Here is a 14680-nt window from a genome sequence, read left to right on the forward strand (position 1 = left end):
GACATGACCGAGGAGCAAAACGAAGCCATAGTGAAGGCCCAAGTGGACGCCCATTTTGGACCGAAACCGCCACTGCCGCCAAGGGAGAAAGTGCCTGAGGATAAGATTGATCACTTTATTCGTATGGCTAAAGCACCAGCTCCCAAGCCTGTTGACTCAGACTATGAGAGCCAAATCAAGAAGGCCCATCGAGCACAACAAAAGAAGGAGTCGAGCTCGAGCTCGGGCCAAGCAGCTGCCAAAAAAGCGGGAAAACCATTCCCCAGCTGGGAGAACAGGCGGTGCAATCGATCCCCCCGCTCATTGTACCAACACATGCGAGTACCGGTGCCGATCAGCTGGTAATAACCGACGAGCATAGAAGGCAGGCTAAAGAGCTCGGTATCACTGTTGGACAACTCCTCAAGATTGAGCCCATGTCTCCACTTAGAGAGGAGGACATAAAACAAAAATATGTCTGCGGCGAACCTTTGGTCAAGCCTGAGGAGGTCAAGAACCTCCCAAAGAGAATGTATGAATTGCATGAATGGTACATGAAAATTACCAAGCGTTCCAATCGAGAGTCCCTCATGGTGAAAGTCAATGCAGACCATTACTTCCATGCGCTAGCTCTGTCCGTTGAGTATACAGAACTATTCAGTTATTCAATCAAGAAGCACTCGACAAATCTCTCGTCAGTTGGTATTGTCTGTAAGTGATTTCTTTCTGTAATTTAAGTCTCAAGCTAGCTGTAGTGCTCATTGATCGATCATTACCTGTAATTATCCTCACTATATTCTTTTCTATGGTATTATGCAGGATGAAGATGTATGAAATGAAAAAAGCTGGACGCTATGGCATTGGGTTCATTGACCCAAATACCACTAATGAAGACACATGGAAATTTGAATGGTATCGAGCAGATGTAGAGAAAAACATGCTAGAGTTCTTGAAGCGCCTCAATACCAATGAAGATATACTACTTCCTTACAACTTCCTATGAGTCACACTGTCTTGTACTACAAATTCTGTTTTTGCTTACTAGCTAGCTATATGTTAATAATTAAGTGTATAGGGTTTAGGGTAGTTGATGAGTGTTATGCACATGCCCGCTTAATTAAGACATGCAAAAATGTGTGCATGCAGTTACCACTGGATCTTGTTAGTCATTAAAGTTGAAGAAGGAACAGTTGAAGTACTGGACTCACTACTTAAAAAACAAAGTGACTACTCAATCTTGAAGGGGATAGTCGGCAGGGCTTGGGAAAAGTTCATCAACGTGACTCCAGGCCAATGGAAAAAAAGTTGTATTGGTTTCGACCCAAGGTAAGTAATTAAGTAGTACTAGCTAGCTACCATCTCTTTAATTCTTGTTTCAATACCATTAATTATCATGCTTGATTAATTATTATCTGATTAAATTATATTCTTGTAAAGGCCCTGAAGCAGGCTCCGGGGACTGAAGTGTGTGCATACTACGTTTGTGAGAACATTCGCATGATGGCGCCCGAAAGGAGCAAATCTGATAGACAGCTATGGGTACGTTTGACAGAAAACTATTCACAATTTTTACATCATTATCGATATCTAATCACACAACTAATACATGCATATTGATCTCCTTCTGAAAAGTTCAATGAGATGCGGGATAAGCTCCTACCAACGGAGCGCATACGAGCACTTCAAGAGGAAATAGCGGGATTTTTGCTCGACCAGGTCATAGATCCCAAAGGAGAATACCATTACCCGCTACCGCCCCCATGAACCACTCACAATTGTCATCGTGCTCCGAAGGCACCAAGGCAAATGCCACTGGCTCCGAAGGCAACATGAGGAGAAATTGTATACATATACATGTGTATGTGTGAATGGTGGTTGTTATATATATATATATATATATATATATATATATATATATATATATATATATATATATATATATATATATATATATATATATATATATATATATATATATGATCGGTTCTACGAGAAATTCTATTTATATATATGCATAACATGTACAATATGTAGTATCGTAAAATACCAGCAAACGAAAAGGAATTAAATGGAAAACACAAAACTAAAGGAAAAAGAAATCATGAACCCAAAACCCCCCAAATCTTTTAGTATCGGTTGGTGTACCAACCGGTACTAAAGGGCTCCCCGCCCCCGACGCTGGCTCGTGCCACGTGATGGCCCTTTAGCGGCGGTTCGTGCAGAACCGGTACTAGGGGGGAGACCTTTAGTCCCCACCCTTTAGTGCCGGTTACAGAACCGGCACTAAAAGGCCTTATGAACCGGTGCTATAGCCCGGTTCTGCACTAGTGAACTCTGGCGAAGTGGTGGTTTGGTGTTCTCCTATCTTATAGATGTGTCCTCGTGGTCTCCGTTCTCGGTCCTTGCTGTCTCTTGGTAGGAGCGACGCTCCACGGCCCGGAGCGAGGGGACGGTCTCAACAGTGAGGTGGCCCCTTCCGGAGACGGCTTGGTGTGTTCCGTACCACAAGGAGCGGTGCTTTCTCGAGGCGACTTGGCTAGTGCCTTGTCCAGTAGTAGTGGGTGCCGTGTGTTAGGGGTGGCTTCTCCTGGTTTCATGTTCGGTGTTAGGTTCGTGGTCCTGCCACTTGCTTGGTGTCGTTTTATTTTTCTTTGAGCTGCTTGTCTGAGGGTTTCCTCATCACTTTGTTTCGGTTCGGCTGTTTGTGCCTATATTTATAAATTAAAGGGAACGAAAGCCTGTTTTGAGATAAATCAAACAACGTCTCTCACGACCATCTAATATTGTTGTTGGCCACGAGGACAATTTCTCTCGTGATCATGTGCCTAGCATACCAGCTTCTATATTGGCTACCTAGTAATGTTTTTATATTTTAGGTCCGGGTTACTCGTATTTGACTCAAACATCCAACTCTCCCTTAATTACAAGTTCAATCGTAGCCAACTTCTTACACATATTCGACATAATGCCAACACTACCCACTGCTCTAGATAGGAGATAACCTACTACATCATCATTGAAAAATCACTCTGACTTGTGCGTGGACTAAAAGAGTTGAAAAGTTATTTCTTCGCCCGTGGTTAAGCAGATACCAATCTGTGGAAGCAACTTTTGCAATTAAATCCTTGAAGGCTTGTAATGCGTAACTTGAAATGGACCTATCATAGACTAATAGTACATAATAAATAGATACGGAACAACTTGCAAGTTACCTTGACACGAACACTTTCGATCTTAGAGTCTACTGATCCTATCTCTATAGCTAAACCAGCAAAGTGGACTTAACAACCACTTCAAATGAAAAAAAGCCAGAAAATGACGATGCTCGTTTTTGCTTTTCACGACCTGGATATGCAAATCCGACGATTAGATTTACTTAATCCTTATGACTAAGATTTAGAAAAGTGAAAAAAAATCAACCTACGATGAGCTAGCCTTTCGTACGCAGTGGATTTCCTTTTTCTCTAATGACAATGATGACGTGCACAATGAAGTAACCACCGTAACAACAACATGCACAACGTATATGCGATTCCATGGAGGCTTTGCATCCACCATGCACATGGGTGTACAAGACATACGATCGACCCTGGTCAAGTGCATGTAGGGCCCACCATTAATTCTTCCTCATTTCACCTACTACCAACGAGACGCAATTGTCTATATATACACAGCCACACACACATGGCTTGCACACGCACACGCACACACCTCGCATATAATAACTAAGCACGCGTGCATTAACCGAGCAACGATACCTTAAGGTAGAAGAACCAGAGCTAGGAATCGGTACCTATGGGGTTCGCGGTGACGAGGACGAGCAGGTCGCTGGTGGCGCCGTCGTCGCCGACGCCGGCCGGGGAGACGCTGCGGCTGTCGTCCCTGGACCGCGTGCCGGGGCTGCGCCACCTCGTGCTGTCGCTGCACGCGTTCGACGGCGCCACGCGGGTCGACGCCGCCGTCGGCGAGGGGGAAGCTGCCGCCAGCCCGGCAAGGGCGGTGCGGGAGGCCCTGGGGAAGGCGCTGGTGGACTACTACCCGTTCGCCGGGCGGTTCCTGGAGCCGGAGGAGGAGGGCGGCGAGGTGAGGGTGGCGTGCACCGGCGAGGGCGTGTGGTTCGTGGAGGCCACGGCGGCGTGCAGCCTGGAGGACGTGAAGCACCTGGACCACCCGATGGTGATCCCCAAGGAGGAGCTGCTGCCGGAGCCGTCGCCGGACGTGCCGGCGCTCGACATGCCGCTCATGATGCAGGTACGCAAGTGTACGTCCGTATATTTGCGTGCACGATATGAAAAGGAGAACGTAACTAAGTAGTAATTGTCTATCGAGTACACAAATATACGAACGTCAGTTAATTAGTTCAGGCTTGCACGAAGATGGCGAGCCGTACGTTCGTCAAGAACCTCATTAATTATTTTTCTACCGTGGCGAACCTCGTTCATTAGCTACCCTCCAACTAGGTTATGCGTGTTCCTCTCACACGTCTACAAATCCATTCGCTCATTAACTACACACATTTGACAGCTACTGGTTTCAATTATGTTAGCTTTGATTTTAAGAAATCTTAACGAACGTGACGTGCAAGTGCAAATAATCTTAATGCTACCCGCAAAACAAAATGCGTAAGTAGTACAAACTAGCCGGCTACGTACCAGGCCATGGTCCCATCGAAAAGCTGTAGTTTCTATACATATTCCGGCCGGCCCTATGTCTTCACAACACAAGTTTGAGTACTCCGTATTAGTGTTTCTGTTGACACATATATACGGAGTAGTATTATTAAAAGAATTATCACTCGACGCAAATCTATATGATCTTCATCAAGCAACAACTTTTTTGGGGAGAGAGTGGTACGTACTATAAAATTTAAAAGCCATAGCGTGTAGCAGGTGGCAGCACTGGGGCAAATTTGTGCGTGCTGGCTACTTTCTGACATGCAGACAGCGACGAGAGCACGGATAGATCAGTCGTGGTACTATACATGCTTTTGATGTTGTAGCGCCCGGTTGTGCGATCCGTGGTACCTCCACGCCAATGAACATGGTGCCGGCAGCGACGCATCAAATATAGTATGTCAGTATATGTATGGGTATAGGTGAGAGATGGTCGATATCATCACGACCGGCCACCCGATCTCGCGCAGATTAAAGTCGGATCGACAAAAGCGCTCTCGCTTTCGCTCTACGTATATATGTACAGGTGATATTCCATGCGGCACGTACCGACGTACGAGTACGAGCACAAAGCGATGGATCAACCTACCTGCCAAGAGATCGTCTGCTCGTTTCTTAATCGAGAGAGTAGGGAACTTGGTGAACCACTCCACATCAGAGCAGGCCGATCTGGAAAATATATGCGTACGTGGTGCAAGTCGATCGCTGGCTTGGCGGGAAAAAGATGTAACACGTGAGTGAGGCTGCACTCCCACAGTACTGACACGGGGAGTAACCTTTTTTGGTCGGCAAGGAGGCATGCAGGAGATGGGAGCCCCATCACGGCAAGCTAGCTAGGCATAGTGGAGTAGGGTGATCGCTTCAGCAGAGTGGCAGAGCGTACACTCGATCCAGATCGGGCGAGCACCTACTACCACGCACTACCTTTTACCTTTTGAAATATTTATAACGGATGACAAAAAGGATGCACACGATATGCAGCTAGTCTGCACCACAACTAGCAGCTAGTCTGCACCACAATTAGCCTGTTAAGATAGGACTGCCCATCCACCGGTCCACGAATCATCATAGCTAAGCAGTAGTATATTCTCGTTCTGTATAGATCAGTTGGTATGTGTCCAAAGGCAGGGCACATGCCTGATGCACGCGCACACGGTACATGCCACATTTGTCACCTGCACGCGGCATGCAGATGTCATGCTTGCGTGTTCTTACTATAGTTAGCTAGTACTCCCTCCTTTTTAATCGAAGTCAAACTTTAAAAGTTTGATCAAGTTTATTAAAAATAATCTAAACTTTCAAAATAACAAATATATGGTATGAAAATATATTGAACGATGATTTGATCTGATATTATGGAAGTATTTTTGGTATAAATTTTATAAATTTGACTAAAAAAATCTAAACTTTCAAAATAACAAATATATAGTATGAAAATATATTGGACGATGATTTGATTTGATATCATGGAAGTATATTTTGTATAAACTTTTATAAAGTTGGACTTGAGATAAAGCTAATATGTGAAGTACATAAAATGGACGGAGTACTCCTATAGTACACCAGGGCCTTCCTTCAGCCGTGGAGGTCGTTGTTAGCGTTAAGTTCTAGATGGCGACGCTATATGGTCGACGGCTAGCTGTACACGCATTTGTGGTTTCTGGTTTATGCGTTGGTTGCTTTCCATCAACTTTGTTTACTTCCTTGCACAATATCAGTGCCTACCTTTCTTGAGCACGTATGGCACCTGTGAGCCAAACATCCGGGTTACCTCTCACGTCTTTTTCTACGCACGTGTTGAGCTAATCGTGAACCATGGTTTGCTAGGTTGACCTTAAAGCCAGAAAGTGCAACCATGTCATGTGGAGATAAGATTCCAGTTAGCAGGTGCTTGGGTAGTTTTCTTCAATGAATTGGAAGGAATGGATTGCCACTATTGACCATGTTAGTGTTTTTTTTTTTTTTGCGAGAACATGTTAGTGTTACCCCATCAAAAGTCTTTACTCAATCTATACCCAGCTAGTCCTGCCTGGCTTGACTAAGACTACCAGTACTGGTGGCTCCAAACTGCTAGTAATTTATAGGTTGTAAATTTTGAAAAGTGGACCTTGCTTGACTTGGGAGCACAGGATCTAGCTAGATCATGCTTGAAGCTGGTGGTGCGGGAGTAGTTGCGTCGGTGAAAAAGAGCAAGATTTAACCAATCGTTGATCGGTCGGCAGTGCACGCGACAACGGTACATTATCGGGTCACATTCTTGTATGACTCAGCTAGTAGGTTGTAAATGGACAACCAGTAAATCGTTCAAGTAGCTTTCATTGAGCCCGGGTGGTGTCTTCTCTAGCGCGTACCACCAACCTTGAACACGCCAAAGCCGGCCACTCCCTAGCTAGCTGTCACATATATATTGGACTTGTTAACGACATATCACCACTGTTTCGAATTATAAGATGTTTTAGGTATTTTAATATGAATTACATGCGGACTGAAAATGAGTGATCGAACATGCTAAAACGCGTCTATATACATCAAATGCAAAAAAAAGTTTGAAGATCCTATAACTCGAAACACAGGCTTAGCTAACACTAGACATGTAGCGGTTTTTCTGGTCCATTTCATTAAGCCGGGAAAATGGTTTAGGTAGCTAGACCGAACTAGCAAAGGTTACATCCGTATTGATTGCTTACGCACACAAGTCCATTGCTAACAAGAACAGAAAGAGGTGAGCACCAAAAACCCCTAAATAAACAAGAAGAGGTGGGCACCAGATAAAAAGCACAACACTGGTACGTACAGTTGCGAGTTTGCGACACTCCAGTGAAGGTGCCTATATATGCCTATGGGCAGGCATGCAGGTCCATCGCAGCAAGTTGCTGCGTAGCTAGCTAGCCGGCCTTCTGCTGGTGGATATCCACTTCAATGGATGGAGATTTGAGAGTGGAGGCTCGAGGTCGATCGAGCACCTACCACCACCACCCCCACCACCTCCCTTGATTTCCTTTTCACACGTCATATACATACATACTCTAGTTAATTGGTCGCATAGAAACCAAAATAGGGATTGGCTACCGGTTATGCCTTGCTAGGCAGTACTATATTCTTGTGGCTAGCTAGCTGGGGTGCAAGTGCAACGAGAACAGGCAGTAGTACTTCCACCCAATGGGTTGCAAACGTGGACGCGCGCCCAACCGTAGTACTACGCGTGTAGGGTCAATGATGCATGTCTCTAACCTGCTAGTAGCTTGTTGCTTGAGTCGCACCTTGATCTGCACGTAGATCTGGTCCTCTAGCTGTGTGCATACGTCGTTGTTGCCGTTAGTTAGCTCTAGCTTTGCTTTGCCACCTTGTGTGATCGATGTGCACCTATTGCTTTAATCTGGTACTGGAGGCGATTTGATCCAAAGGATGTCGCCGTGCTTGCACCCAGCTAGCTAGCATCCGTACTGTTGGTAAGAAAACCTCGGACTAGTTAGGTTTAGTGAAACCCAAAATTGTTATTTTGGCTGACATTCTCACGAAATTCTATTTATAGTGTCAAGCTTGTTTAAATTAGAATTTAAAAACTATGTGGATTAGTACAACAAAATCTCTACTCGATAGACCATATTGGATTCTCTCTTGCCAAGTTTCAAGCATTATTGGATTCCATAATAAATGGTTGGCCGTACGTGTTCATAGCAATGCAAAAGTGGATATACTGCTTCGCCAATTACATAAGTAAATACTCCCTCCATTCCTTTATATAAGGTGTATTTGTTTTTTGATAAAATTCCAGAGTGTAAGGTGCATTTCTTCTAACACAAATTTTCAAGGGTAATTTCTTCCTACCTTGTCTATAATTATGTGCCTTGGTCACCATGCCAGAAATAATACACCTTACATAAAAGAATGGAGGGAGTACAATACATATAGTTACTGTTGCATTTTTTGTAACACAGTTACCGTTGCATTTAAGTATAGTGAACTGGATTGGGCTTAATTTGCATTCAGTTTAGGGTTGTTACATTATGTTGTGACATGCTTATTTTATAATCTGCTGCGAAAATTTAGAGACAATAGTAGGGTTAAAAATATCAACAAAATTTCTGAAGTTTTGCGTATTTCAGTGGGGTCTGAAACATTTTCAAACTGAAATTTCAAGGCAGATGCAAACAGATTTCAAATTAAATTTAAATTATGTCTTAATTCATTAAAACTAAGTGAAATTTCTAAATCAAAATAATATCTGAAGTATGTGAAATTTTGCATATTTCGGTGAGGTCCGAAATTATTTTATTTTTGAAATGAAAAAAAACCTAGCTGAAAGCAAGTCACACAAATGCTAAAATAGAGAAAGACAGGTGGAGCAAACTGGGTTACCGCAATCTACTGCAATGTCAAACGCAACCTCGGGTGAGTGCTATGCACTTACAACTTACTTTACGGGGCTGGAATCAACGGATTAGTATTGGGGGACGCACAAGCTGAAATTCGGGAGATTAGTGATTGGGTCGGTGAAAAGAGGAAGCAGGATTGATTAAGTGAGTTATAGGTCAGATGAGTCAATCGGTAAGTAGCTTTCATTGACAAGTGACTTGTAACACGACCACGACAGATCTTATCTGCTCCTAGTGTCTTTTTTTTTAAACATCAGTACAGACACAAGCGCTTATATACACACGCATATACTCACCCTATGAACGCACACACGCACACCCTACCCCTATGAGCCTTTCCGAAAGACTGAACCGGCATATCATCTTGAGATTTACGAAGTCACCATAGGCGCCTCGTCGTTGACGGGAACGTCTCCTCCCACTGAATGCACATCGCCGGAAATCTTGAAATAAATCCAGGAATAAATGCGAGCATCAGGATTTGAACACTGATGGACTAGAAATACCACGGTCCCTCTAACCATCCAACCACAAATTGGTTCGCCTGCTCCTAGTGTCCTGCTACCACTTTCCGTTTCTTTGACAGCGCTATGCTATCAACCGTGGGCATACAACCGGTAACTTTTTTATTTTATTTTGCTGAGTTAAACCGAAAGGAAATTCTTGCATGCCCACATGTTTTTCTTTTTACCATTCGCTAGATAACATGGAGCCCCAGTCGAATGGTACATTAAGTTGTGGGCGTTGAGTGGATATTTATCTTTTCTATTCTATTGTCTCAAAAAAAAAATTCTCTTCTATAAATTATCGACGATTCCTTTCGTAAAAACAAAATAAAAAATCAACAATGTTCCCTGAACTCTTCGCAAAAAAAAAAAAAATTGATCCCAAACGTTCATTTTGGACTGATGATTGTTCGACGTGCAGGTGACGGAGTTCACGTGCGGCGGGTTCGTGGTGGGCCTGATATCGGTGCACACGATTGCCGACGGCCTCGGCGCCGGGCAGTTCATCAACGCGGTGGGGGACTACGCGCGCGGCCTGCCCAAGCCCCGCGTGTCCCCGGTCTGGGCGCGGGACCTCATTCCGGACCCTCCCCGGATGCCGGCCCCGCCGCCGAAGCTGGAGCTCCTCGACCTCCGCGAGTTCACCGTCGACCTCACCCCGGACCACATCGCCAAGGCCAAGTCCGACTTCTTCATGTCCATGGGGCAGCGCTGCTCCGCCTTTGACGTCTGCGTCGCCAAGACGTGGCAGTCCCGCACCCGCGCGCTCCGCCTCGCCGGGCGCCTCGCCGACGACCACCCCGTCCACGTCTGCTTCTTCGCCAACACGCGCCACCTCATGCTCGCCGGCGCCGCCGAGGGGTTCTACGGAAACTGCTTCTACCCGGTGACGGTGACGTGCAGCAGCGCGGAGGTGGCGACGGGGGAGGTGGTGGACGTGGTGCGCGCGGTGCGGGACGCCAAGGCGCGGCTCGCCGGCGACGTGGCGCGCTGGGCGGTGGGAGGGTTCGCGCAGGACCCCTACGAGCTGAGGTTCACGTACGACTCGCTGTTCGTCTCCGACTGGACGCGGCTCGGGTTCCTGGAGGCGGACTACGGGTGGGGCGCGCCCACGCACGTCGTGCCCTTCTCGTACCACCCGTTCATGGCCGTCGCCGTCATCGGCGCGCCGCCGGCGCCCAAGATCGGCGCGCGGGTCATGACCATGTGCGTCGAGGAGGCGCACCTACCAGAGTTCCGGGACCAGATGAACGCCTTCGCCGCCGGCAAGTAATTGATCGTCGCCGATCGACACCCAACCAAGTGTGCAATGCAAGCTGTTAATTTCTACTTTTAATCTAGCTCTTTATACTTGTCGAAACGGCCGTCACGGTTCGTGTGGGTGTGTAATTTGGTTTGCTTTGAATTTCCTTAATCAATCTGGCGCAATTAGCGTTATGCTTGTACGGACTTGCCAAGACTGTGATGTACCGTGAGATGGTCCATGTACCGGGAAGAATATCTCAAGGTGCAATCGATGAATGATGAAAACAATAAATGACCATCATTTGTACTCCAATATATGTCTACAATATATATGCCTTTTAGCTACATTTCAGTCAGCTGAGTTTTCATTTTGTGGTCAGTCAATCTTCTATCCGTTGGATTGTGCTTTGAGATCTGTGTTGTTTTTCCTTTTTTTCTGTTTAATTTTGGCAGTTTAGCTATAGGACAGTTGACTGAATTCTTCTTTTGGTTCAGTCGACTTTTTTGTTCAAACCCGCATGCATGCGTGAATTGCATGATGCAATATTTTAAGTGAGGTTAGCTTCTAGCTGTATGCATGCGATGCCATACCTTCCTGTATACGCTGCACTTTTTTTCTTTTCTTTTGTGCGTGTTAGTTTTCTTTTAACTTTTGTGTGTGCACACGCGTGTGAGACAAAGACGAACCACCAGTATGAGATATAGTTCACATTATTGTATGTGTTTTTCACTTTGTTTTTTGTTGCTTTGTTTGTTGGTTGTTTTTTTTTCAGTATGTGTATTTTTTGGATGTTGGGTAGTACCAACGTCAATAATCACCCCTTCTTTGGAAACTTCCTTTTGCAAAAAAATCACTATTATAAGCTTAGTCCTACATATTGTGGAAAGCATAATTTCTGTGTAAATTATGTGCAAATTTTCTCATTATCATTTTTTTATTTTATTTCTTCTGGAAGGGTAATACCAATACCATTAATTCACTCTTTTTTAGAAAACTTTATTATTTTTATTTTGCTTTAGTTTTTATTTCACTTTCTTCATTCTTTAAGTGTAATACCAAATGCCATTAACCGATTCCTTCTTAGGAAACGCACTTTTGATGAAAATTTCACTATTATACTGAAGGAAATATGCCTTAGAGGCAATAATAAAGTTGTTATTTTATATTTCCTTATTCATGATAAATGTTTATTATTCATGCTAGAATTATATTGCTCAGAAACCTAAATACATGTGTGAATACATAGACAAATACTGTGTCCCTAGTGAGCCTCTACTTGACTAGCTCGTTGACAAAAATGGTTAAGGTTTGCTAACCATGGACATGAGTTGTCATTTGATAACGGGATCACATCATTAGGAGAATGATGTAATGGACAAGACCCATCCGTTAGCTTAGCATAATGATCGTTCAGTTTTATTGCTATTGCTTTCTTCATGCCAAATACATAATCCTTCGACTATGAGATTATGAGACTCCCGGATATTGGAGGAATGCCTTGTGTGCTATCAAACGTCACAACGTAACTGGGTGATTATAAACATGCTCTACAGGTATCTCCGAAGGTGTTTGTTGGGTTGGCATAGATCGAGATTAGCATTTGTCACTCCGAGTATCGGAGAGGTATCTCTGGGCCCTCTCGGTAATACACATCATAAGAAGCCTTGCAAGCAAAGTGACTAATGAGTTAGTTGCGGGATGAAGTATTACGGAATGAGTAAAGAGACTTGCCGGTAACGAGATTGAACTAGGTATGAAGATACCGACGATCGAATCTCGGGCAAGTAACATACCAATGACAAAGGGAATTACGTATGTTGTCATAAAGGTTCAACTGATAAAAGATCTTCGTGGAATATGTAGGAATCAATATGGGCAACCAGGTTCCACTGTTGGTTATTGACCGGAGAGGTGTCTCGGTCATGACTACATAATTCCCGAACCCGCAGGGTCGCACGCTTAATGTTCGTTGACGCTAGAGTAGTATTGGGATATTTGATGATTGGTAACCAAATGTTGTTCGGAGTCCCGAATGAGATCCCGGACGTCACGAGGAGTCTCGGAATGGCCGAGAGGTAAAGATTTATATATGGGAAGTCATATTTTGGGTTCCGGAAAAAGATGCAGTTTTTCGGTATTGTACCGAGAAGCTTCTAGAAGGTTCTAGAGGATTCTGGAGGGGTCCGGAAGTCCACAAGTGGTTCCACCACGACCCAAGGGCTAGCATGGGCTGCGGGGAGGCGCCCTGGCCTTATTGGGCTAGGCGCACCAAGTCCTCAAAAGCCCATGTGGCAAGGAAAGGCAAAAAAAGGAGTCCTAGTAGGAATAGGATTGGACTTGGAGTCCAAGTCCTCTCCCCCTTAGCTGCGCCCTAGGGCTTGGAGAGGCTGTTTACCATGCCCCTCCACCTACATATAGAGGGGAGGGGGTGCCCCAAGAGAACACACCAAGCCCTTGGCGCCCCTCTCTCTCTCGTTAATCCGTAGTTCCACCGCCTCGTCCCGGCGACGCTTAGCGAAGCGCTGTCGGTGTTCCACCACCACCATCACTACCATGCCGCCGTGTTGGTTGTGATCCCATCTACTTCTCCTATCCCGCTGCTGGATCAAGAAGGAGGAGACGTCATCGAGCCGCACGTGTGCTAAACTCGGAGGTGTCGTCCGTTCGGCACTAGATCGGTTGGATCGTGATCGGATCACGAAGAGTACGACTACATCAACCGCGTGATAAACGCTTCCGCTTAACGGTCTACGAGGGTACGTAGACACACTCTCCCCTCTCGTTGCTATGCATCTCCTAGATAGATCTTCCGTGAGCGTAGGAAATTTTTGAAATTGCATGCTACGTTTCCCAACAGTGGCATCTGAGCCAGGTCTATGCGTAGATTATATGCATGAGTAGAACACAAAGAGTTATGGGCGGTGATAGTCATACTGCTTACCACCAACTTCTTATTTTGATTCGGCGGTATTGTTGGATGAAGCGGTCCGGACCAACCTTACATGACCACGTTCATGAGACCGGTTCCACCGACAGACATGCAACTAGTTTTGCATAAAGGTGGCTGGCGGGTGTCTGTTTCTCTAACTTTAGTTGAATCGAATTTGACTACGTCCGGTCCTTGTTGAAGGTTAAAACAACAATCTTGACGAAACACCGTTGTGGTTTTGATCCGTAGGTAAGAACGGTTCTTACTAGAAGCCCGTAGCAGCCACGTAAAACTTGCAACAACAAAGTAGAGGACGTCTAACTTATTTTTGCAGGGCATGTTGTGATGTGATATGGTCAAGACATGATATGATATGCGTTGTTGTATGAGGCGATCATGTTTTGTAAAAGTTATCGGCAACTGGCAGGAGCCTTATGGTTGTCGCTTTATTGTATGAAATGCAATCACCATGTAATTGCTTTACTTTATCACAAAGAGGTAGCGATAGTCGTAGAAGCAATAGTTGGCGAGACGACAACGATGCTACGATGGAGATCAATGTATCAAGCCGGTGACAATGGATATCATGACGGTGCTTTGGAGATGGAGATCAAAGGCCCAAGATGATGATGGCCATATCATGTCACATATTTTGATTGCATGTGATGTTTATCTTTTATGCAACTTATTTTGCTTAGTACAGCGGTAGCATTATAAGATGATCCCTGACTAAATTTCAAGGTATAAGTGTTCTCCCTGAGTATGCACCATTGCTACAGTTCTTCGTGCCGAGACACCACGTGATGATCGGGTGTGATAAGCTCTACGTTCACATACAGCGGGTGCAAGCCAGTTTTGCGCGTGTAGAATACTCGGGTTAAACTTGACGAGCCTAGCATATGCAGATATGGCCTCGGAACACTGAGACCGAAAGGTCGAACATGAATCATATAGTAGATATGATCAACATA

The 14680-nt window shown here is 45.0% G+C and overlaps 1 protein-coding gene across 1 annotated transcript; it reads left to right on the plus strand.

Moving 5' to 3' along the window:
- The first annotated feature begins 3672 nt into the window (after window positions 1–3672).
- LOC123180348 (acyl transferase 4) lies at window positions 3673–11124 on the plus strand. The gene is made up of 2 exons (XM_044592385.1): window positions 3673–4230; window positions 9956–11124. The coding sequence occupies exons 1-2, from the start codon at window positions 3775–3777 to the stop codon at window positions 10805–10807; spliced, it is 1308 nt and encodes a 435-aa protein (XP_044448320.1). The 5' UTR covers window positions 3673–3774; the 3' UTR covers window positions 10808–11124.
- Window positions 11125–14680: the final 3556 nt, after the last annotated feature.

This window comes from Triticum aestivum, chromosome 1D, assembly GCF_018294505.1.
Source record: "Triticum aestivum cultivar Chinese Spring chromosome 1D, IWGSC CS RefSeq v2.1, whole genome shotgun sequence".
Lineage (NCBI taxonomy): Eukaryota > Viridiplantae > Streptophyta > Magnoliopsida > Poales > Poaceae > Triticum > Triticum aestivum.